Below are 26,142 nucleotides of genomic sequence, written 5' to 3' on the forward strand. Positions count from 1 at the left end.
TTTGGTTAAAACTTGCTCCATTAATCATTAAAAAGGGCTCCTAATTATGCATTAGGACACAAATATATTAGCATCAGACGGCGCTTCGCTCCATCTGAGATGCCAAATGATTATAAGGACAATACTAAAAAAATTATTAAGTAGGTAGAGAAGATACTCCAAGAACTTCAGATAGAGTTACAGAAACCTCACTTTGGCGGCGATTAACATATAAGATCCACAAGAAGAGGCAGAGGATAACACCAATGGAGATCAGGACAAGCCCAGCATTGACCATGCTGAGATCTTGCTCCAGGAAAGTACAGTAGTTGGTTGTAATAGTATTGAAGGATTCACGAACAAATTTACAGTCCTGTAGGCTCAGAAGCAATGGAGTATAGTGATCAAGAGCATAGCTTGCATTAACAGCTATCACCAGCTGAGTGTACATATTAGGAGAAATCCTTCCTACACCAGTACAGTAACCTGATTTGGAGATTTCACATATGTAGTTTTTCCACACCTGTAATGTAAATCAGATAATGGTGTTAGTTAACTTATTAAATTATTTATTTTGTTTTCTTTTTTAACACAAACATGACAGCTTATACCAAAGAAGCGTTGCTGAATGAAACTTCATGAGGTTGGCAATGTCGTAGCTGGAGTTTGGAATCGTATGGAGAACAGAGAAGTGGCATTTCAGCTCCAGATTGATTGAAGAACACAGAAGATTTTGAAGATGCATTGTTTGAATTTGCGACGGATCTAATTACCGAATTGACTACACTGACTAGCTGGAGAATGACTTCTTTGCTTTGGTACAATGTGCGATTTGTTGTTTTCAGATCAACGCAAGGAAGAATGTTGCTGAGTGCTGTCTCAGTGTGAGGATAATGCACCCATTCATTCATGGCAGTACAGGTATCACCTATAGTGCTGATGCAGAAAATTACAATATAGTTTTTCAGGAAGACAGAAACTGAAATGACAAATGCATCAATTGGTCAATGAAACTACCCATAATTTATGATTCAGATACAAATATAGTTTAAGCAATTCCTCGCCAGAGGACCATTCTCTCTCTCTCTCTCTCTCTCTCTCTCTCTCTCTCTCTCTTTTTTTTTTTTTTTTTTTTTTCTTTTTTTTTTTTTTTTTTTTATGTTGTAGTTTCTCATTTTGTATTTGTAAGCTTATTTTCCTATTCCTGGGAATATTTAATGCTTCCACCCATTTCTATTCTTTGCCGTGATGGAGAGACTCTTTTATCAACGAGAATGCTAAAGACATTCGGACATCATCTAGTTCAAACCAGAATTTTCAAACCATGCCCAAGTCTAGACGTGTAAATTAACCAGAGTTTTAACAAATTTGAGTTAGACCTCAGCACTATCATATTTTTACTCTATTCAAGCTCCACTTGTGTTCTTGTATTTGTGTTTATTTCATTTTAGGCTTGGTAGGCTCATCAAAGTCATGTTTTACAGATGTTAGATTTCAATAATTGAAGTTCTAAAAATTTATTAATACATAAATTAATAAATATAAAAAAGAATTATAAAGCATTAATATGGAAGTATATAATACCAAAACAATGATAACATATATATACATTATTTAAAACTATATATTAGTTAATATCTAAATATAATTTTTTTTTATACATCAAACTGCTAAACAATAAGCCAAACACAATCTAACATAACTCTATCTGTGGCCAACTCATTGAGAAAATTAGCACATTATTTGTTTAAGTTCAGCTCATTTATTTAAAAATCTAGTCAAACATGAATTTCTTAGCGAGTCGAATGCAAGACATAAACAATGGGTGAATTTTTCAACACTGTTACCCAATACCAACTAATTTGCTTTTCTATATATTTGTATTATAGTGACAATAATTAATTTATATATCAATATTGTCCGTTCGTATGAGCAATTAGTTGCCCAAATCAATCTATATGAAACTATGTCAACTCCCTCGATTACTTCAAAAGGTCTAATGAACTGGGACTGAAGTTTTCTATTTTTGCCAAATCTTGTTAACCCCTCGTGTGAGCAAAATCTTGAGAAATATGTGATCTCCAACCTCATGTTCAACCTCTCTATGCTTAAAGCTGAAATCTTTTTACCGCTACTGAGCTGAACAAAATCATTTTCGAGTTTGCTAAATCTTCTTAGTAATTTGATCAATCAATTGAGGTCCTAAGAGTTTTCTTTCACCCATCTCAAATCAATACAAAGGAGATTGGCACTCCCTACCATAAATGGCCTCCTATAGTATCATCTTGATGCTAACCTGGAAATAATTATTCTAGTCAAACTCTCTATAAGCTTAATATAACTTTTCAATTACCCACAAAGTCAAGAATGCAAGATCTCAATAAATCTTTTAGTATCTAAATTGTCTGCTCTGACCGGTCATTTATATATGGGTGAAATGCAATGTTAAAATATAACCTTGTACCCAAAGCTCTTGCACGTTCTTCCATAATCTCGAAGAAAATATTTTGTCCCTATACAACACATTCATGATTGAAATCTCATGCAATCGAATAATTATGCCATGTAGATCTTCGCTAGCTTTTCCACCTAGTAATTCTTCTTGAAGGATAGAAAATGAGCCGTCTTAGTGAATCTATTAACTATAACACAAATTGCATGATGACCACATTTTAATCTAGGCAAGCCAACTGCGAAGTCCATAGCTATGTGATGTGATACCACATGCGAAGGAGCTTCTTAAGAAAATTAAAAGTGATTGACAATGGAATTACAATTAAGAACTTATTGAGATAACAAGTAAAATCATTAAAGGTTCTTAGTTGTTAACTTGCTTAGGCGAAGGAGTACAAGTAGATTAACCAAAAACTCATGGATAACCAAGGATAGTAGCAATACCAAAAGCTATTAATCAACAATCCGCAAAAGACATAAAAATAAAATGCATAAACAACTAGAAATATAAGCTCTGAATCGTGGTCATCGATCGGCGATGCTTCCGGCGATACACATGTTTGAACCTTGGATCGATGTCCTCATCACTATCTCTTTCAACTTTCATTCTAAATTAGGAGAGCTTAGAACAGACCATCAGGTCTCTGATATTCGGCTTGGACCATCTAACCAATCAAATACTTGACTACAAATTCTGCCACATTGCTACTAGGCCATCAGAAAAGTTTCTTAAGATCATGATATATATTGGTGCTTCTTGGTGAACTGAGTCTAGAGTAGCATGCATTTCTTGAAGTATATCATATCGAATTTCAGCATGCTCTGGAATACATAATCTATCTTTAAATTTTAATTCACCTACTTGATTAATAGTAAATTGGGATTTTAATAAATTCATAACTTGCCCTCTAAGCTGCATCAAATCAACATCTTCCATCTGAGCTTCATGAATTCAATCAAAAATCATTGGTTGAATAGCCATGTGATAAATAACATAATTTCCTCCCGAAGGTAATATCTCAAACTGAAGTCGCCCCATTGCATGTACTAATAGTTGCTCTTGTGTGATCATTCATGCCACACAATATGAAGACTTTCGGTTTAAAGCATCTGAAACCACATTAATCTTACCTGGATGGTACTAAATTTATAAATTATAGTCCATCAACACAAGCCATCGCTTATATCTCAAATTCAACTCTTTCTGAATAAATATATACTTCAAGTTTTTATATTCAACAAAAATCTCACAAAGAGCACCGTAAAGATAATACCTCCAAATCTTCAGTGCAAAAAAATTTGTTACTAGCTTTAAAAAATTGTTACTAGCTTTAAGTCATATTTAGAATAGTTTTTCTCATGCACATTGGGTTGTTTAGACACATAAGCTACTATTTTGTTGTGTTGCATTAAGACACAATCAAAGCCTTGATGTAAAGTATCACTATAAATCTATAGTCCATGGATACCAAAAAGAATAGTGAGAATAGGAGCTAACACTAAATAGTTCTTGTGCTTATGAAATCTTTGCTCGCATGCATTAAATCATATAAACTTAACAAACTTCTAAGTTACTATGATCAAAGGTGTAGTAATACGTGAAAAAACCTTCCACAATTTGTTTATAATGACTAACTAGGCCAAAAAAATTATGAATCTCAATGGCAATATTTGGCCTCTGCCAATTCATTACTCTTTAATCTTAGCGGGATCTACATAAATTTCAACTTCAACAATAATCTGTCTTAGGAATGTCATATCTCAAAGCCAAAACTCATACTTTGAGAATTTTACCAGATCTTTGTTGTCTTCTATTAACAGATTTATGGAGAACCATAGACACGCATGCATATCTTAGTGCTCAATGATCAAATATTCTATACTGTTCATCTTCAATTTCTTACATACAATCAATCAGTAAATACTTTGAGTTAGACACATGTAAACAATCAACATAAATAATAATAATAATAATTGTAAAAGCGAACAATCTCCAAATTTTAAATGATAAATATGCTGAGTTCAGAAAAATTCAAAGCTCATTGAATAATATATGAGATTGTAAATCAAATAAATAAACTTAATAAGGCACAAACAACTATCACAAGTTAATAATATAAACAGCTTAGCCAAGGTTCTTACTTCTTTAAGATAACAAAAACTCCAAATAAAACAAGTGTGGCTGTAACAAGTAGCCATCCAATTGAGGTAAACCTGAAAATATATGGATGTTTTAAAATAATTTAAACTTGTATATCAGAAAATTTGAATAGCTAATCCACTACAAAGAATGCACTGTCAACTTACGCATAAATAGCCTGCTTGTGCCCGAGAATTGAGAGTGCTGTAGTGAACGTGAGAACAGATAAGATAAGAAATCAAAAACAGAAGATCAATTATGCTTTTGGGATATAGAGCAAATTCTAATAAAAAGAAGCAAGAATACGCACCAAAGCCAGTGAGAGCAAGCAAAAGCATAATTGCTGCTACTAAAATCAGAACAACCCTCCTATATCAATAAAAAAACACAAGTTATAGGATTAAAAAAAATATGCTTATGCAAAAATTCATTAAACAATCCTTAGAAATTGGCTCATACGCATAATTCATTGCTCTGGTAATCTTTTCCGAATTCTCTGTTGTTTTTTCTAATATTATAAAAGCTGCGCTCCTTAGATCTACATCTAACTTGTTAATTCTATTCTGAACATCAGACGAAATATAGAACTCATCCACACTAATTGTCTTTGCTAAGGATAAATAATCTGTGACATTCCTTAGAATCTGAACAATGAAATCTGACTGCTGAACAACAAAAGTTAAGGTATTGAACACTTCATCATGGAATTCATCCTGACCAACAGATAAAAGTATGCAACCAATCCTGAAAAGTTAGCATAAGAAAAGCAAAAATGAGACCAACAGGATAAGGAGAAATCATCCAACTAGTGGAAAATATCCATTTGAATTAATTTTCTAAACAAAAAAGGACAAGCTAATAATCAATACCTGATGAAGAGAAAGAGAAAATAAAAAAAAAATGACAGTTTGGACACAATAAGGTGAAAAACTGGGTACAGAACAGCGAAATTAAAAGTTCAAAGCTTATGCACTGGTGGTTATAAAACCATCCTTCAGGGTGCTCCCTTCTTTAGGGGAAAAAAAAACAGAAACTCTAACATTCTACAACACTTTGTTAGACACACCTCAAAATTAATCCAACCATAGACCTAAACTTGAGATAGGACCATTAAAATATAACACCTGACAGTGGGAAGCCCCAAAGTATTGACAATAATTGAAGAGAAATGATTAAGTGTTTCATTCTAATATTTGTGTAGTACTTAGGCCATCTCCAAAAAAACTGCTTATACTCGTTTCTTGTCAGCCATTTGCTCCACCTGAACGCCAAATCGCACGCTAAATTCGCGAGGTGAACAATGCGACACCAACCGACTCAATTTTTTTTTTTTACTTCAGAAAATTAGGTTAATAATTATAGGTTATTAAGTGTAGGTTTTTATTATTACTTTTTTATATAATTAATTGTTTTAATTAAGTTATTCATTTTAAATAATATAAAATGCAATAGCATAATTAAGATACAAGATTAATATATAAATTAGGATAAAAGCCCCATTAAATTTAAAGGATATTGAATATTATAATACTTCAACAAAATAAAAAATTGAAATCAAAATGAAGAACAAGTTATGACAACGAAAATATAAAATGAGAAATAAAAATAAAAATAACTAATATTTATTTTATTAAGTATATATTTATATTACAAATTAATTTATCGAGTAAAAGTTTTTTTTTTTTTGAAAATTTGATAAATATAAAGATATTATTAAAAATAAATATAAAATAAAATATGATAAAGAATATACATAGAATTTTTTTTTTTTTTGTGTTAGGAAATTCGTTTGGAGATGAGTTACTGCAATTTAGAGTATTATTACATTTTGGAGTTGTAATGAGTTTTTCGGTTTGAGATGGCCTTATACAATCTTAGGAGAGCTCCTTAAAAAAACATACAAAATCAAAAGATAACAATACAATAATAATTAAAATAGTCAGCACATTGATGTGTAGGCAAAAATAATTACATAACCATTACAATAGTTTACCGATCGATAAGTAACCAATAGGGATCAGACAGATCAATGAGATGGCAGCAAAAGTAAAAAGAAAAAGGTGAAAGCCGTGATAAGCGTGGAACCCAGCTGGTGAAATTATGTAGGTGTTTCACAGGCATAAATCTCTACACCAATCTTTTGAAGGGTGATGAATGGTCCAATATTCACAAAAGCCCCTATATAAATTAAAACTTGGAATTTATAAGGTTTTTAAAGAAAATAATGAAATACTATCGAGTATATGGTATTAAAAAGATACATGTGAGAAACTTTAGTGAAATAGCCTTAAAATAAATAATAATCCCAAAGATATTTGAGAAGAATAAAACAGATTTAGAATAATGGAAAATTTTTGGGAAGTACTAAAACCATTGCATCTTATCATGCCAAGCTAGTGAGAGGAAATACCAAAACTTGAGATCTAGAAGTTCTAAATGTAATAACAATTCCATATATCATTTCTGTTCACCTAGGGGTTGTTTGGTTTCAATTATTTAGAATTTAAAGGCATTTTGAATGAAGTGAAAAATAAATACAATATATTCAAAACTCCATAGGTCGCTTGTGTTTGGTTCGAATTAATAAACATGAAAATAAAAAATTAAAACAAACTAAAATAAAGAGAACTTGAGCGGCAATGGAAGCGAATGAGGTTCTCACAAGCAGCAATGACAGCAGAGCGGTCACAAGCGCACTGCGAGGTCGTAAGAGAGGATGGGGGTAGGATCATATGAAGTGCAAAAACTTGCCAATATTGTATGCAAGTGGCAATGAGGTCACAATCTACTTTGTGAGCAATGTTGCCTAAATTTGTCAAATTTGGACAAATTTGAAATAATACAAAAATAGGCTATGGGGTATTCAAAATTCCTCTAAATACTATTTTGCATTTATTTTACTCCCAACTACACACCAAAAATCCCAAAACCGCTACATTTATGTTGCAATACACTCATAATAATTGCAACCAAACAACCCATAATAGTCACAGCTAAATAGCCTCTAAAAGTGATTGTGAAGTAATTCAAGGAAATACATCATAAGCACTCACTCAAAGCCACTTTTTGGGCTACCAATCAGTGAGTTTCTTAATTATTTTCCATATTTATTATATTTTTCATAAAAGAAACTCCCTCTCTAGTTTGGTGCCCTCAAAGCAAAATCCAAATTCCATAGTATCAGCTCATATACCATTGGACTATCCTAAGATGCATGTGGGCTACAAAAATATAAAATGATATCATCAACACTCCATTAATTCACTAAATATATACATGTTGGTGTTGACTGTTGTATATTTAGTGCTACATAGACTTTCTTAACGCATGAGGTGTCCATCTCTGAGTACACAAAACACTGCCCTCCCTACTAGGCAAAGGCAAACAACATTCAAAAGACAAAATATAGTGATGGCCCCCAAGAGACAAACCCACTCCCAAATGAGAGGGGAAGGCAAGATGTTGAAACCAATGAAGAGGAAGGCAAAATCATGATGCTAGAATCCTACCACCCTAGTACTCAAAACAATCCTCTAAAGAAATTAGGGACCAACTTGATGAGGATAGAATATTGCAACTCTCCATTAACAGTCGACACCAAAAAGAATTGATGTTGGGAATGGCTCTAGGTCTATTAATGATTTTTTTGATTTTCTAGAATTATTAATGATTTTTTCAAATTTATCGGTAAGATTAGGATTTCCTTATACAATAAGGATTAGGTTTTTGATTTGGACCACCAAATGAACTCTAAATGATATGAAATTTAAACCACAATTTATTAATAACTTGAAGATCAAATCATGAAATTTTGAACTCATTTGGTAATGTTGAATTTTTTTATGGTTTTTTAATCTTAGGGTTTGACGTGGGTTTTACTTATGCTTGCTCGAAATTTTATTATTACAATTTATGTGATGTTTATTTTTCCTTCACTCCATAATTGAATATGAGTTTAATGCAAGCTGTTTCACATTTTTATGTTTTTTTAGAATTATTAGTGATTTTTTTTAAGTTAACCTTCTAATTAGATATTTTTCTTAACGGTAAATTAGGGTTTATGATTTGAACCATAAAGCAGCTTGAAAACCACAAGTGACACTAAAAGGCATATACATGGGGAGTGACATTGCCGATAAGAGTGGAGACAATACCATTTGTCATCCAAACAATCCACCCTATATTTGTAGATCTGAAAGGAGGGGGAAAAGCGGTCTCATTCCCCATGGACCATAAGTCAAACCTGCTGATCTCCATAAAAAGTCTGGCAGTGACTGTTTCCAAAACATCACTTGCACGAACTAACAACCATCAATACAGTGACAGAAATAAAATGTCAATAAATGTAGATGATTGTGAGTACAGAGAACTAGATGATTGTGAGTACAGAGAAGATGGTTGAGAGCACTTTTTTATTTGGAAATAGAGAAAAGTTTATCTGAGAGATAAATGAAGCACTTGAGAACGTTGCGTCTGCCTTTTATTTTGACAACCGGTTAAATAATAAGTTTTGAATCTCCAATGACCTGAGAAATTAAAATTTTGAAGTGATGGCTTCAACAAACCCTTGCATTACGTACGTCTTCAAATTAAGCATTACGTCTTCAAAAAACTCAAATTGGCAAAATTATATCAGCAGGTACCATAAAAAAGAAATGATTAACTCAGATCAGGGGTATGACCTTAACAAATTAACTCTGCATCTGCAAATTCAGCACTGGAAAATTTCAATGAAACAATAAATCCAAAGCCACTGGTAGAAACTTGTTTGCCAATTACACCACCAAGTCACTTGAATTTCATAAATGCAAATATTTGATCAAACAATACATATAGGGAAGCAGGATTTATAACAAGCTGGGCATAATATAATAGAACTAGATAACTATGCTTATGAACAAAAACCAATCATTAGCAGATCAACACTTAGCTTGCTTAATTGTTCTACATGAAGCGACTAAATCGCTGCAAATTCACCAAGACAAAACGAATTAAATTGCACATCAGCATGGCATGATTTTATAAACTTGACATCAAAAAGAAAACTCAAACCTTCTAATTCTCCACATAATGGTGCCACAAATATGCAATGGCTATCACCAGGGGCGGATTGAGGCGGGCCTATGGGTGTTCATGCCCCCTCAAAAAATTAGAAACATCATATTCTATTTTATGTTTCCCAAAATAAAGTTCTTTTTTAATCTCCCAATCCTTTATTTTATTGGATAACAGAATAGCAGAAAGGCATCCTTCTCATCTTCCTCTAGCCAGGCATCCGTCTCATCTTCCTTTGATGATTGTCAGGTGAAGGTCGCCGGTGACCCGAGTTCGCAAGAGAATATTAATTCTGGGACTTCTACTCTTCAGAGTTTTTAAGGTGGGTTTAGCATTTTCATTAGAGATGCGCTCCTAAATTGAGTCATATTGGATTAATATAATGATTTGTTTGCTACGATCATTTTCCCAACTTAATTATTTACCTGTAACATTATTTTATTTTTCAACAGAAACTAGCAACACCAATGAATCGAGGAGACATTCAAGTTTTGCCACTATAGATAGCATTTGGCTTTAATCTGCATGTAATAACACTAAACCAAAACTGAAGTATCCATTCATACTAAAGAGCAAAACAAGCTAGCTTTAAGCCAAAAGTGTAGAGCTTTAGTTTCTACTCAAACCAATGAGGTAAAGAAGATCTATGGGTACTTATACTAGTGCTCTCAGAGTGAAGTGAGAATTCTGTGTCTGCCATGGGAGCTTTTATCGCCAACTGGTTTTGTGAGGCATGTTGGAGGGCCTGAGACTCGACATCCGCTGAGGCAGATAATCGTGGTTCATTCACCATGAATTACTTTACTTTTTTATGTTTTATTTCCTTTTTGTTAGATATTTTTTGAGGTTTCACAGGCATTAGGCTGTGTAAACATAACAGGGTATATGAGGTTATACTTAATGAAAAAGTGTTCAGCCTATTCTGTCAAAAACAACAAGAATAAGTCGTGCATGGTCTCATGTGTCTTGCATTTTTTTATTGATTTGGTCCGTGTGCCCGTCTCGCACCTGCTTGACTACCTCCTCCACGGCTCTACTCAACTTTTGCTCAGCTCGACGCCTCAAGAATTACAGTGTTTTGTGCATGCTTTCATATTTGCGCTCTTCCGTTCTGGCATCGCCGGCAATGAAGGCATGTGAAATTAAAGTGCTAAGATTATTTATTTGCTTTTACGAAGTATTTTGAAGACACTATAATATGTTTATATAAGTTTAAAATCTATTTTTAAAAGTTCAAAAAAAAGTTTAAATCAGTTTTTCAAATCAATTTAAGGTCAGTTTATTTATAGTTTTTTTTTTTTAAATAAAAGTAATCAAGGAAATTGAACAAATAGTTTGGCACTTGCGCCACCACTATAAGAAGTTTCTGGCTCCACCACTGATTGTCACATCCCGTGTCACGAAGGCGGTACACTCCGGCAACACGGGACACAATGAAGGGATAGGAAAAATTTGTTTTGTACTCACAAAAAACAAAAGTGCATAAACTAATAATATAACCAATTATATTAAAGTAATGGAAAGGAAATTAAATATTCATTCCATTAATATGAATTTAAATAGAATAGCAATACACCAAAGCAATAATATTGTTACAAACAAAAGGAATGGAAATAGAACCACTAATATGAAATAAACTACCCAACCCACAAAACAAATATGTAATAATCTACTACAAAATATAAAATACAAAAAATAGTCTACTTTTGATAACTATGCTCCTGAAGTGGTGATCCCCCTAGTACTCCGACATGACCTACCATGAAAAAGTAACATGTGAGTTTGATAAATAAAACTCAAAAAGTAACTTTTATCTATCAAAACATAAACGACATGCAATATGAACAACTAAAAGATGAGAGTAGTAACCTATAGTCAATATATCAAAATAACAATAACTCATGTCATGTCTCCTATGACATATTCCATCATGATTGTGTATATGTCAAATAACTACTAATGTCAAATCATTTTAATGCTTATAAATGCAACACATTAGATATCAGTGTACCCCAAAATGACTTATCAGTCATTTAATATTTTCAATTCATGTCAAATTATGTATTTATACATTTACATGTGCATAACTATAGTCGGTTTATCAAATACTTATCACCGGAAAGATAAAACACCAACCCAAGGAATCCAATGATTAGTCGTCACTCTAGGGCCAGTCGGCCCAACTAGCCAAAATCTAATATAAATCTACCGACATACACACAAGAAAACAATACAAGTGTTGTTACAAAAAACCAACAGGCATTACATGAATCAATATGAAAATTACAATTTATATAGCTAATATGATTTAAAGTAGGAGTATCATGTACTGCATTTAAATAGAATCGATATATATGAAATAATTTTCCACAACATGAACCATTTTAAGTGATAACTACTACATGATGATTTCAATATGAGCCATAAAAAAGATTATTGACATGCACAATACTAATAATTAAACATTAGCAATAGAACTAGCAACCTAGTTGTGACAACCGGTTCATCCGGCCGGTTCAACTGAATTGGTCGGCCTACCCTATTAAACGCGAGCAGGTAGTTTTGCGAAACAGAGACGTTCGCGAAACAGAGGGAGCGGGCAGACGGCTACGTGCCGGAGAGCGAGATAAAGTTCTTTTTTTTTCAATTTTAGCAATTGATTGCGTTAAAGGATGAGAATAATCAACTCCTTTTCAATCCTGCGGTTAAGGAAGTGCTAATTTGGGAGAAATTTCAAGAACGAGAGAAACGACCAAGGAGAAAGAAGGAAAAAGGTTGGTTGAATTTTTCTTTCGAATTTTTGTATAAATTTCCTTCTTTTACTTCATTTAAAGTGAACGATATGTTTCTTAAAGAAAAAGAGGGAAGTGAAAGCAAGGAGAAAAAATTTTGGAAGAGGAAGAAGGATTTTAAGGAATTTGGAAAATCCCCATTGTAAGTAAATTTATATCATGAGAAATTTCTTATTAAGGTTTATTAGCAAGTCTAAGTGTTCATGAAAATTTTTATTATTGATTTTAGAGATTTTGGGATGGAAGATATCGAAAGCTATAGGAGTTTGATTTAACAAGAATTCCGGGAAAAGAAAACTATCTTAAGATAGAGGTAATGTTATAATAGGAATTAAATATTATTAAGGTATTCAAATTTGATTTAATACTGATTAAATCATTATGTTATTGTCAACAGTTCTCATTTCTGGACGAGTATTGGAAGAGAAAATAAAGTGGGTAAATATGAAATTTTCTTTATTGTATTTTCTAGCTATTTTCAAAAGAAGCATCCATATAATTGTTTAAATCTTATGATTTATATATTTTTTAAAACGATTATAAGAAGTAAGTAAATGTTTCTACAAATATGGATATGTGAAAGAAAGAAAACGTACATATAATAAGAAAGTATATATGAATGAAAGAATTCAAATAAATAAAGATTAAGGAAATGATACAAATATAAATGAATAAAAGGAAAAGGAAAAATGTTATGCATGCAAAACTTACAGGAGTTCACCCCCGTATGGTACTAGTTGGGGAAGCAATGTACCCGTGCACATAAAATAAGAAAAAGGATATGAAAATGGAAATGGAAATGGAAAAGGATTGTACTCTTGGTACATATAGACGGTGCTCATATACAATATGAATTAAGGAAAATGAATAATTGTTAAAGTAAATGTTATAAGTGAATATGCTATAGTATGAAAAAGGTAAAATAAAGGAATACGATATAGTATGTATATAAAATGAAATGAAATAAAGAAAGGAAATATGCATCAAATGTTAAATTAATGAATCAATATCAAATATTATATATATATATATATATATATATATATATATATATATATATATGCATGTGAATTGTTTTTAATTATTATCCATTGAGTTTACGCTGTAAACTCAACCCCTAAATTTAATGATTAAGGTAAATCCCCAAAGAAGAAGTAATGGCGGAAAGAGAAGAATTCGTATATAGAAGACGACGTGCAAATGACAACAGGTAATTTAAATTTTGAGTATTAGTGGCTCTTCAGTACAAATAAGAAAGTGGTGTATTGTTTAATGAAAATTTTTTAAACCGTCCGACTTTTTAGTACCCGCCTCGTTAAATTGAGCATCTAGGTCGGGTCGTGATAAAAGTGGTATCAGAGCGAGGTTAAATTATGAATCATACTGAAAGAGTCATTAGGATGATTATTAATGATTTAATGTAAAATGATTATGTTATGGTAAACAGGAACCAAAATGATCCTGGAGAAGAGGAGGAAGTGAAAAGATTAGTGCCTAATGTTAATGTTAATCCCGATGCACTGGCACAAATGATGACAGCTGTGACTCAATTGATTCAAGACTCAAGGAATCAATCTTCGGGAAGTAGCAGTGGTGGAGAAATGGTAATGGATAAGTATCTGAAATTATTTCAGGATATGAGACCACCATTATTCAAAGGAGTTGCAGGACCAATATAAGCTGAAAATTGGTTACTGAGAATTGAAAAGATTTTAGAATGAATGAATTGCCCAGAGGAGAGAAAAGTTTCTTTAACAATCTTCGTACTTGATGGAGAAGCTGAAAGGTGGTGGAGAGGTCTGTATCAAGGCAAATTTGAAGAAATCCCTGGCATGCAAATTAATTGGAATGATTTTACTCAGGTATTCAGGGATCGGTTCGTATCTCCTTCTGTGAGGAGGAAGATTTAGGACAAGTTTATGAAATTGGTACAAGGAGATAGATCAGTTATGCAGTATGAGGCTGAATTTACAACATTAGCCATATATGTTCCTCAATTAGTACATACTATGAAGGATAAATGCCACCGATTCTTAGCTGGATTGAATGATGCAATTAGACACCTCTTGTTCCTTTTGGGATTGAAGATTATTCAGTATTAGTGGAAAGGGCTAGAAGGATAGAAGCAGACTTGCAAAATACTCAAAGGAGACGTGATTTTCATAAGAGGAAAAGTGGAGAAGTTATGGGAGTCCCTCATGATTCACATAGCAAGTCTCTTTCACAAGGTGAAAAATTTAATTGGAAAAAGACAAAAGTCCAGCAACAGTGATAGTTCAAGTGTGAACAGTTGCAGCAAGTGTGGAAGACAGCATAAAGGAGAATGTTTATCTGGTACAAATACTTGTTTCTGGTGTCATCAACGGGTTATATATCCAAGAACTGTCCTACTTTGGGGCAAAGACCAGTAGGAGAGTCAAAGATAAATACTGGATCTCGGAAGAATGTTGAAACACCAAGAACAATAGAATCAGCTGCTTCTACTCCAAGACCAAGTTAAAGTCGACAGAATACTCTGCTTAGAGTATATGCACTAACTCAGAAGAATGCTAAAGATTCACCTGAAGTAATTACAGGTGATAAAAATGAAAAATGAATATGTATTATGAAAACATTATTAAAGAAATGATGTATGTTTATGTTTCTTAATGTATGTAACTTTTATAGGTATGGTAATGATGCAAGGAAAGTCTGTACGGATTTCTTTTGATACTGGAGCTTCACACTCCTTCATTTCAGAGGAATTTGTTAAATCAGTTGGGATGAATGTTTATGAGACAAGTGTAATTTTGAAAGTTTTAATGTCAAATGGATCTATTATGAATGTAAATGGTGTATGTCAAGTGACTTTTAAAATAAATGAAAAGGAATTTGAAGCAACACTGAATGTTTTACCATTACAAGAGTTTGACATAATTTTGGAATGGATTGGTTATCAAAGTATTTTGTGATTATTGACTGCAACAGGAAAATTGTTAAATTTAATTCCCCGGGAGAAAGAGAATTGAAATTCTATGGAGAAGGGAATTTCTTCAATGTTAATCACTTATATGAAAGCTTACAAATTTGTATCTAAGGGATGTCAGTGTTTTCTTGCTCAAGTAAATGATACAAATAAGGAAGTTAAAGAGTTGAAAGATATACTTGTAATCAAAGAATATCCAGAGATGTTTTTGGATGATTTGTCGGGATTACCACCAGAAAGAGAGATAGATTTCACTATTGAGTTAATACCGGGTTCAGAACCAGTGGCAAGGGCACCTTACAGGATGGCAGTCAAAGAGTTACAAGAGCTAAAAAGTCAATTACATGAATTGCTAGATAAGGAATTTATTAGGCCAAGTTCCTCACCATAGGGAGCTCCAGTATTGTTTGTAAAGAAGAAATATGGAAGCTTCCGAATGTGCATCAATGTTTAAAATTGCGCAATTGAGTATTGAGGCATTTTTTGTTTATGAGGCGAGGCATAAGTCTCAAGGCGTTTTGAGACGTAAGCCTCAAAATAAAAAAATTGCGTAAAGTGATAATAAATATCAAAAGTGGTTTTTTATATAATGCCTATATAATATGTTAAATGATGACATATTAACTTCCTATTAAATTATGAATTAATATATTGACATATATATTAAACAAAAAATTGCACAAGATATAAAGTGACAAGTGATAAATTGCGTGAAATGGAATCTAAATTCAAATATTATAAGAGCAAAATAATATGAAATATAAAAATTGCATAAAAGTATCATATAAAATGAAGTTCAACTCCAAATTTATTCTTTCTCAATTCTCTACTCATTTACATTTAATTCCTAATGAAAGCTAAAATAGTTGGTAACAACTTAGGAATCATCTACACTATCATCACTGAGCTGGTATTTATCTGAATTGTCGTCATAACAAATTGGTCTATATTTGTCTCATTTGGTCGGTAGAGTCAAATGCCTCGCAATATGCTTCTATTTAATTTATTTCAATAATGTTCATCTTTTAGAAATATTTTCATCGACATAAATATGAGATTAATGCTCCAAAAATTTTAGGGTGGTGGTGTGCAGCTTTTAAGTGATTATCGATGGCAGCTATGATGGTGTTGGCTGCGGCGAAGGCCGCAGGATGGAGATAGAGGCAATCAAGAGGAAGCTGTTGCGCTCTAATGTGCATGAAGATGTGATTTATGTTAGTTTTAACAAAAAAATATACAAATTGGGTGAGGCATAAGCCTCACGCTAGCGAGGCGAGGCAGGCCTCAACTAAGCTGAGGCGCAAGCCTCATAAAAAAGCTAGAGGCGTAAGCCTCAAGGCTTTTTTTACTAGAATTGTGCTGAGGCGGACCTCAAGGCGAGCCTCGTATTGCGCAATTTTAAACAATGATGTGCATAGATTACATGGAACTAAATAAGCTTACTGTTAAGAATAAATATCATTTGCCCATAATAGATGATCTTTTTTACCAACTGCAAGGAGCTACAATTTTCTCTAAAATTGATTTGAGATCTGGATACCATCAGTTACAAATTAAGGAGGAAGATATAGCAAAGACAGCTTTCAGAACCAGATATGATCACTTTGAGTTTGTAGTGATGCCTTTTCGAGTGACAAATGCACCATCTGTATTTATGGATTTGATGAACATAATTTTTAAGTCATTTTTAGACATATTTGTGATTGTGTTTATTGATGATATCCTGATTTATTCAAGAGATGAAGAAAGTCATTCCAGACATCTGTAGGTATTATTGCAAACACTTAAGAAGAATCAGTTATATGCTAAAATTTCAAAATGTGAATTTTGGCTGAGCAGTATAAATTTTCTGGGACATGTGGTTAGTGGTGAAGGAATTTCCGTGGATAGGAATAAAATTCAAGCCATTACTGAATGACCAAGGCCAACAACAGTTTCTGAGGTGAGAAGTTTTCTGGGTCTTGCGGGTTATTACAGGAGGTTCGTAGAGGGATTCTCTCAGATTGCAACGCCATTATCCAGATTAACTCAGAAGACAATAAAGTTTGAATGGAGCGACCAGTGTGAAGGAGCTTTTCAGAAATTAAAGAATTGTTTAATGACTGTCCCGATTTTGACAATTCCATCAGGCTCAAAAGGGTTCCAAATTTTCTGTGATGCTTCCTTAAGGGGACTTGGATGTGTATTGATGCAGTATGATAAAGTGGTGGCCTATGCTTCAAGGCAACTGAAAATTCATGAAAGGAACTACCCACTCATGATTTGAAATTGACAGCTGTGATTTTTGCACTCAAAATATAGAGATATTACATATATGGGGTCAGATGCGAAGTGTTTACAGATCATAAGAGTTTCAAGTACATTTTCAATCAAAAAGAGCTTAATTTAAGACAGGGAAGGCGGTTAGAGCTCATTAAGGATTATGACTTGGGCATACAGTATCATCCTAAAAAAGCAAATGTGGTTGCAGATGCACTTAGCAGAAAAACTCTAGGAAATGCAAATTGGTTAATCACCCAGCAGGAGCAGATAATCAGAGATATAGAAAAATTAGAGATTTCAGTGGTCAATCAGAAAGAAACTCAAGATATGATATTAAAACAACTGGTGATCCAATCTACTTTGAAAGATAGAGTGCTCAATTCATTGTCTCAATATGAGAAATTTCAAGACATAATAAAGAAAGTGCAAACAGGGCAGTTAGAGAACTTTGTTATGGATAGAGAAGGATTATTAAAGTATAAATGCAGGATCTGTATTTCAAATATTGGAAGCTTAAGAGGAGATATTGCAGGAAGCTCACCTCTCAACATATAAAATTCATCCAAATAGTAGAAAGATGTATCAGGAATTTAGAGAGTTATTTTGGTGGCCAGGACTAAAGAGAAATGTTGTAGAATTTGTAGAAAAATGTATTCCCTGTCAGATGATCAAAGCATAACATCAAAAGCCAAGTGGTCAACTACAACCTTTACATATACATGAGTGGAAATGGGAGGACATTGCGATGGATTTTATGACTGGATTACCCAGATCAAGGCAGAGTAGAGATGCAATATGAGTTGTTATTGATAGATTAACCAAATCAACTCATTTCTTATCAATCAGACAGACAAATTCAGTAGAGAAGCTGGCAAAACTGTATGTTGATGAAATTGTGAGATTACATGGAATTCCAAAATCTAAAGTTTCAGACATGCATGCTCATTTCACTTTTAAATTGTAGAAGAAAATTCATGAAGCTATGGGTACCAAATTGACTTTCAGTACAGCATTTCATCCTCAGATAGATGGGCAATCAGAAAGGACAAGTCAGACTTTGGAGGATTTATTGAGATTATGTGTTTTAGATTTTGGTGGAAATTGGGAGACTCACATACCGTTGATTGAATTTGCATATAATAACAATTTTCAATCTAGTATTGGAATGACACCCTATGAGGCTCTTTATGGAAGAAAATGCAGAACACCCTTGTGTTGGGTAAAAACTGGTGAAAGAAAGATAATTGGAATTGAACTAGTAGATAAGGCTGCTTGTAAAATCAGATTGATCAGAGACAGACTAAAGGCAGTTCAAGACAGGCAACGGAAGTATTATGATGCAAAGCACCGACTAGTGGAATTTGAAGTAGGAGAATTTGTTTTCTTAAAAGTTAACCCGATGAAAGGTGTGAAGAACAGGAAAATTGAGTCCAATGTATATATGTCCTTTTGAAGTCACAGAAAGGATTGGAAATATGGCTTATAGATTGGATCCGTCAGTGCTTATGCAAGGAATTCATAATGTATTTCATATATCAGTACTCCAAAAGTATGTCTCAGATGAATCCAAGAGGATTTAGTCCAAATTAATGGTCTTGCAGCCTGATTTGAAATATGTTGAAGAACATAAACGAATACTGAATTATGATGTAAAATAGTTGAGGCATAAGGCAACCTTTTGTGAAAATTTTATGAAAGCATGGATCAGAAAGAGATGCCACCTGGGAGAAGGAAGTTGAAATGAAAAGTCAATATCCTCATCTATTTAACTAATGTATGTTTCCTTATACTTGATTTAATTTCGAGGACGAAATTTTTATAAGGAATGGAGATTGTGACAACCAGTTCATCCGGCCCGTTCAACTGAACCGGCCGGCCTACCCTATTAAACGTGAGCAGGTAGTACAGAGGGAGCGGGCGGAAGGCTGCGTGCGGGAGAGCGAGGTAAAGTTTATTTTTTTTTTCAATTTTAGCAATTGATCGCATTAAAGGATGAGAACAAAACTCCTTTTCATTGCCGCAATTAAGGAAGTGTTAATTTGGAAAAAAAATTCAAGAACGAGAGAAACGACCGAGGAGAAAGAAGGAAAAAGGTTGGTTGAATTTTTCTTTCAAATTTTCGTATAAATTTCCTTCTTTTACTTCATTTAAAGCGAACGATATGTTTCTTAAAGGAAAAGAGGGGAGTGAAAGCAAGGAGAAAAAAATTTTTGGAAGAAGAAGAAGGATTTTAAGGAATTTGAAAAATCCCCATTGTAAATAAATTTATATCATGAGAAATTTCTTATTAAGTTTTATTAGCAAGTCAAGTGTTCATGAAAAAATTTATTATTGATTTTAGAGATTTTGGAAAGGAAGGGATCGAAAGCTATAGGAGTTTGATTTAACAAGAATTCCTGGAAAAGAAAACTATCGTAAGATAGAGGTAATGTTATAGTAGGAATTAAATATTGTTAAGGCATTCAAATTTGATTTAATACTAATTAAATCATTATGTTATTGTGAACAATTCTCATTTATGGACGAGTATTGGAAGAGAAAATAAAGTGGGTAATTATGAAATTTTATTTATTGTATTTTTTAGTTCGTTTCAAAAGAAGCATGCATATAATTATTTAAAGCTTATGATTTATATATTTTTTAAAACTATTATAAGAAGTAAGTAAATGTGTCTACAAATATGGATATGTGAAAGAAAGAAAACATACATATAATAAGAAAGTATATATGAATGAAAGAATTCAAATAAATGAAGATTAAGGAAATGATACAAACATAAATGAATCAAAGGAAAAGGAAAAATGCTATGCATGCAAAACTTATAGGAGTTCACCCCTGTATGGTACTGGCTGGGGAACCAATGTACCCGTGCACGTAAAATAAGAAAAAGGATATGAAAATAAAAATAGAAATGGAAATGGATTGTACCCTTGATACATATAGACGGTGCTCCTGTACAATATGAATTAAGGAAAATAAATAATTATTAAAGTAAATGTTATAAATGAATATGTTATAGTATGAAAAAGGTTAAGTAAAGGAATACGATACAGTATGTATATAAAATGAAATGAAATAAAGTAAGGATATATGCATCAAATGTTAAATTAATGAATCAATATCAAATGTTATATATATATATACATGTGAGTTATTTTTAATTATTATCCACTGAGTTTACGTTGTAAACTCAACCCCTAAATTTAATGATTCAGGTAAATCCCCAAAGAAGAAGTAATGGCTGAAAGGGAAGAATTCGTATATAGAAGACGGCGTGCAAATGACAACATGTAATTTAAATTTTGGGTATTAGTGGCTCTTCAGTACAAATAAGAAAGTGGTGTATTGTTTAATGAAAAATTTTTAAACCATCCGACTTTTTAGTATCCGCCTCGTTAAATCGAGCATCTGGGCTGGGTCGTGACACTAGTATCCAGAAACCTATCACAAGCAATAAGGATAGTGCCCCTAACAAAGAAGGGTACATTTATACCAAAATAAATAACAGTTACTTACTTTTAGGCAAGCGACATAGAACTTCAAGCCTATGAGATATTCAATCGATAAAGCTATGAGGGTAACGACTCGAAAGACATTAGAAGTGGAACCAAATAGTTATAAGCACACACTTGGAAGCATCTAAGCTAATTGACTTTTAGTTAATATTAACTATTGTAAAGATGTTATCATTCTAATAAGATCAAGCCAACAATAAGTTAGGAGATTCCTCCCAAAAAATTAATTAATAGAGCAATATTTATAATGCAATGAAAATATCAAGACTATATAATTTAATCTACTTGGAGCATTAATAACAAACAAGTATTTCTCTCCTACAAGTTCAAACCCAAATACTAAAAATTCGAGGTTATACAATATCCATACAAATTGAATCTTGTTTCTCACTATAAACAAAAGAACTATTAATTTGGTGAGTAGAACTATAAGAAGAAGAAAGAGAGAAGGAGAGGAAAAGGAGCTTACTATAGAATGAGGGAAGATTGAGACATGTTCACCAAAGGTTGATGTTGGGAGGAGTAGGTTGCTGTCGAGGAAGTAGGAGAGGGTGCTCGCCAGTTGCTATTTGAGAGAGAGAAATGAAGAGGAAAAATAGGGGAGAGATTTGGCGGTTGTTGCAAGAAGGAGAAGGGAAATTTGATGCCCTAAGTCTCTTATTTGCTTTAAATAGCGAGAGGAAGGTCAGTGAGGCAGGAGGATTCCATAAGGCGGTGAAATCACCCAATTAATACAATTGGAGAGAGAGAGGGCACGACTGGGGAGGCATCGTTCGGTTTGCAGGCATGCAAATATTGGTTCGCACAAAAGGGAGGGGGTCGGACAGCCTATTCGTCGCAGCTGGTTCGCGAGTGTGAAGAACCTGGACCGGTTCGATCCGATTATAACAATGACAAAGTTATGGAGCCAAGCTTTAAAAGTTGCAAAAGAAAGATGGCAAATTGCAGCACCCAATACTACTCTCAGACTATGCTTTCGTTTTCCATCAAAATTACAAGAAATCTGAAAAGTTATAACGATCACAAAAATTTTAAAGACTTTGAGTCCTCCAGTCTTAAATGGTGTCCATTGACCTCACTTAATTGACTCCAAAATTTTTCAATCATACACAAACGGAATGTTTGGTATGAAAACCGGAGCAAACCTGCACAGAACAGAAAACAGAGGAGAAAGAACAGGGAAAAGAAGAAGAACAGAGAGAAGAAGAAGGATAGAACAGGAGGAGAATAGGTGGAAAGTTCAAATATTAGTATTCAATTCTAAAAAGATCTCGTCCCCAACCAGTACATAAGTAATACTCTAATAAAACGAAAATAAAATGAAATATGGAAATAGCAATATTAAGCTGAGGTGGCCACTACTTGGCATATGCAGAAAAGTAATAACTAACTAAAGCTGCAGAGGAGTGGAGGCCGTGGGCTATGGAATGATGCGTTGGGATATGCTCCAGTACCATGATACGCCACATCAATCTTGAATACAAACCATAAACAAAGTCTTATCAAATGCTTAATGGGACAGAAAATTTAACGTTGCATAAATATTGTACATAAGTATGTAAAAGAGACAAAATTTGGAGGATTACTAACTTAAGAACATGCTGTCACCAAGACACTATTAAGAGTAAGACTTCAAATGCTTTGCAACATTATATGCTACATTTATTGCAGGTAATTCAAGAAAAATTAAAAGATGATGTTTCCTAATAAGTCATGATAGTATAAAATTCAACTTAAACAAAGCAAATCGGAGTTGTAAAGTATAAAGAGAATTACGATGCAGCGCAAGTGAACAGCAGCAATAATAGAAGATAGATGCCTTGTTTTGACCGTTCTGATGCTTTCTCCTTGATAGTCGTCCTCCAATCACAAAAATGAAATACAGCAAATGCGAATGCAAATGATAGAAACCATATAAATGCAAGAATAAATCCAGCAGCACCTGTAAACCCAACAGACTGCAGCCAAGAAACATGAAATTTATATTAAAATCTTTCATATAGAATTATTGTTTTTAAAGTACAAAATTTGCCTATAGTGGCATAGACGGAAAGAACTACTACTAAATATAAAACAAGATTTGAAGCAAGCATAAAACAAAGAAAACAAATAATGAACAGGATTTACCATTTTCTATAAGTTTGAAGTTGGATTAAGCTATGGCAATCATTTTTTATGTTTCTAATTCAGTTTTTGTACATTCTGCCAAATTAATTAACAACGAGCTTAGTTCCCTTGATGATTTTCCCTCAAACTAAGCTTCTGTTTATGTTGGCTTAGAATTTGCCCAAATCACTAAGGCAAAAAAATTTGAAGGCATTGAGTGTTGTCGATGCCTCAATTCAGCCTAAACATATGTGGAATAAGGATAATGCTGGCTAGAAATTAGCAAACAAAGACTGGAACCTACACAACCAGTGACCGAGTTTGATCATTCTTGGCAACATACAATCCTAACAGATAAAAAAACAGCCAAACAAGATCTAGCATAAATTAAATACCAAACTCCTGAATAAAGAACATTCAAACCAAATGACGAGTTCCTGCATGTATTACCCAATATATATGAATTACATGGAGAAAATTATCTTCCTTGTTGCATGCATCCGAGAAAAATAAAAATGAGAAGACCGAAATCGCTCACCGCCCAGTAATGCTTATTGGTGATGTCCCAGCCTCCTCTGTAAGGCCTCAACTTGTTCAACACATCTGGCCTCCTAGTTCTCTTCGCAGCCAATACGAGCAGAAACCCGGCATCTGGAGCCATTGCCACATGTCCAGATGCCAATGGCGTGAACTTAAGAAGCCCGTCGGAAATAGGCGCGAAATTCCGCCCGCCTTCATCCAGCAACAAAGAAGGAAAACAAAAATCAAACAATAGAACTCATTAAACTGAAATCGAAGAAACGACAACAAAACTAGCAAGCAGAGACTACTAGAAATCAAGAAATTCCAATCCCTGAAGAGATCAAAAAACCAATGTGAGTTCCCAGCATCATCCGACTTGCAGCCCTCCAAAATAAAGCCCCATTCTACTACCAGCCAACTCCCAAACAACAATGTTTCAAAATATCCGGCCACCATTTAACGATATTCGATGTCGCCTACCTATTAGGAAACTACTAGAAGCACTCAGTGCACTGAAGCGGGCCGGCGAGCCATCAGTCACCGCCGAAAAAATGACGGATAGTATGAGGGAGAAAAGCACCATAGATGTGAAAATGGCAGCGATCGCCATCTCCAGATCTCCCGCGAAGCATCTACGCCATTTTCATGCGGGTAGAAACCGATCAAGAAATTCCAGCGCAAAAGTTAGGATTTTGCTCCCATGCCCATTCCCATTCTCTATGACTCGAGTTCGGTGTTGAAAGTCAGAAGAGAATGTAGAAGTAGGAGACGGAGAGATAATCGGCCCATCACCGGCGGGAGAGGAGGGCTGACAAACGAACTCCCGGAAAAATTATCACAGTAGGTCGAAGTGGGGACAAACTTTGTACTAAGTCTATTTTCTTTTTAGTATAAAGTTGTTTGCTATTGTGTAGGCAGTATCAAATTGTATATTTATTATAAATTGTGACTTAGCATCTAATTTGATCTAAATGTTGGTAGTTTTATGGTAGTTTTAGTTCCTATCATAATATTACCATTAGAAGTAATGATATATTTACATGAAATGATTTTAATTGATTTTAATTTTAGTTGTATTAAATTTTTTATAATTTAATATTATTACAATGAAAGATTGACTTTCATCCAACTCAAATGAGTGAGTTATAATATTATCATCAATAGGGCTATTAGTCATTCATTATTTACAATTTATATATATATTTATATATCTATAGTTGGTTTATCAAGACGTCCTAAAATCATATAAATAAACATCAACCCAAAGAATTACAATAACTTTTAATAGAATCATAGCTCTATGAGTCCATCAATTCGATCAGCCAATATTTAAAAAGACTATATTGACCTACATAACAATACACACAAGTGTATTTTACGAGCAATTTTTAATTGATATTTTAATATGGCCATTGCTATTTTAAAATGGAATATAATTTACAAGAATAATATTTATTGCATTTAATAGAATTAGCATGCATGAAAATGAATAATTTACTACATATATCAATTCAATGAATAGAAGTTTATGCATCAATAATTCAAGATAAGATTATTTCAACCACATGATAAATCCTTTATGAATATTAAACAAGATATATATAAAGGAACAAATTAGGTCTTAACATAGATCATCAATCACTTTGAGATGGTTTCCATTTACAACTCTCTCGACTTAGCACTAATCAACATATTCGCTTACACCTACTCACTACAAAACTCACCCCAATATAAAAGAACAAATTTGAGAAAGGCAATCCTCCACCGAGTTAGTTAGAGTGTGACATGTGTTTTATGGTGGTCTGTATTAAGAGACATTAACTTATGTATTTTCTTTCTTTATTTGATGTAACCTTTTTTTTTAGCTTTCGAATCCCTATAAATAATGCGTGAAGAGGAACATTTCAAAACTTTTGGGCATTTACAAATATGTGAGCTATTAGATTATTTCATATAGAGTTCTCCCTCTCTTTCTTTTCATTATCAAACAATTTATCATGTTACATCCCTAAAGCTCGTTGCTAGTAAGTTTGGATATTACACATGGATATTTTTTATCCAACATCTTTAGAGGTGTGGTGAGTGTGGATTGAATGATTGATACCAATGACTAGAAGGCCAAGTGCAAGTAGAGTCATCCCAAACCCTTAATGAACATGGGGTACTCAAACTATACTACTCACCTTAATCTCATGAAAATGGAAGAAATGTTGACAAAAATGATATATGATGCTCTAATAAGGCTATCAAGAAATGTGCAAAAGGGGAGCACCCCATAAGGGTCATCTACTTGATGGTTCATCATAGAAGGTCGAATAACAAACGTTGACCTCGACACCCAAAAGGTCAAGT

At 33.4% G+C, this 26,142-nt stretch overlaps 1 protein-coding gene across 4 annotated transcripts; it reads right to left on the minus strand.

The window, feature by feature from the left end:
• Positions 1–24,679, minus strand: LOC110092209. Of its 4 annotated transcripts, XM_028699445.1 has the most exons (10): positions 24,099–24,262; positions 23,807–24,000; positions 22,939–23,120; positions 5,033–5,317; positions 4,884–4,942; positions 4,741–4,777; positions 4,576–4,647; positions 753–915; positions 591–638; positions 1–502 (listed from the first exon to the last, which is right to left on the minus strand). In XM_028699445.1, exons 1-10 carry the CDS (start codon positions 24,244–24,246, stop codon positions 137–139), a joined length of 1,554 nt encoding a protein of 517 aa, XP_028555278.1. In that variant the 5' UTR covers positions 24,247–24,262; the 3' UTR covers positions 1–136. The 4 variants fall into 4 exon arrangements, with proteins under 4 accessions (XP_028555278.1, XP_020672309.1, XP_028555277.1 ...); XM_020816650.2 differs by lacking the exon at positions 24,099–24,262 and adding an exon at positions 24,271–24,679 and having other exon boundaries at positions 591–915; XM_028699444.1 differs by having other exon boundaries at positions 591–915.
• Between the last annotated feature and the right edge of the window lie 1,463 nt (positions 24,680–26,142).

This window comes from Dendrobium catenatum, unplaced genomic scaffold (assembly GCF_001605985.2).
Source record: "Dendrobium catenatum unplaced genomic scaffold, ASM160598v2 fragScaff_scaffold_1288, whole genome shotgun sequence".
Classification (NCBI taxonomy): domain Eukaryota; kingdom Viridiplantae; phylum Streptophyta; class Magnoliopsida; order Asparagales; family Orchidaceae; genus Dendrobium; species Dendrobium catenatum.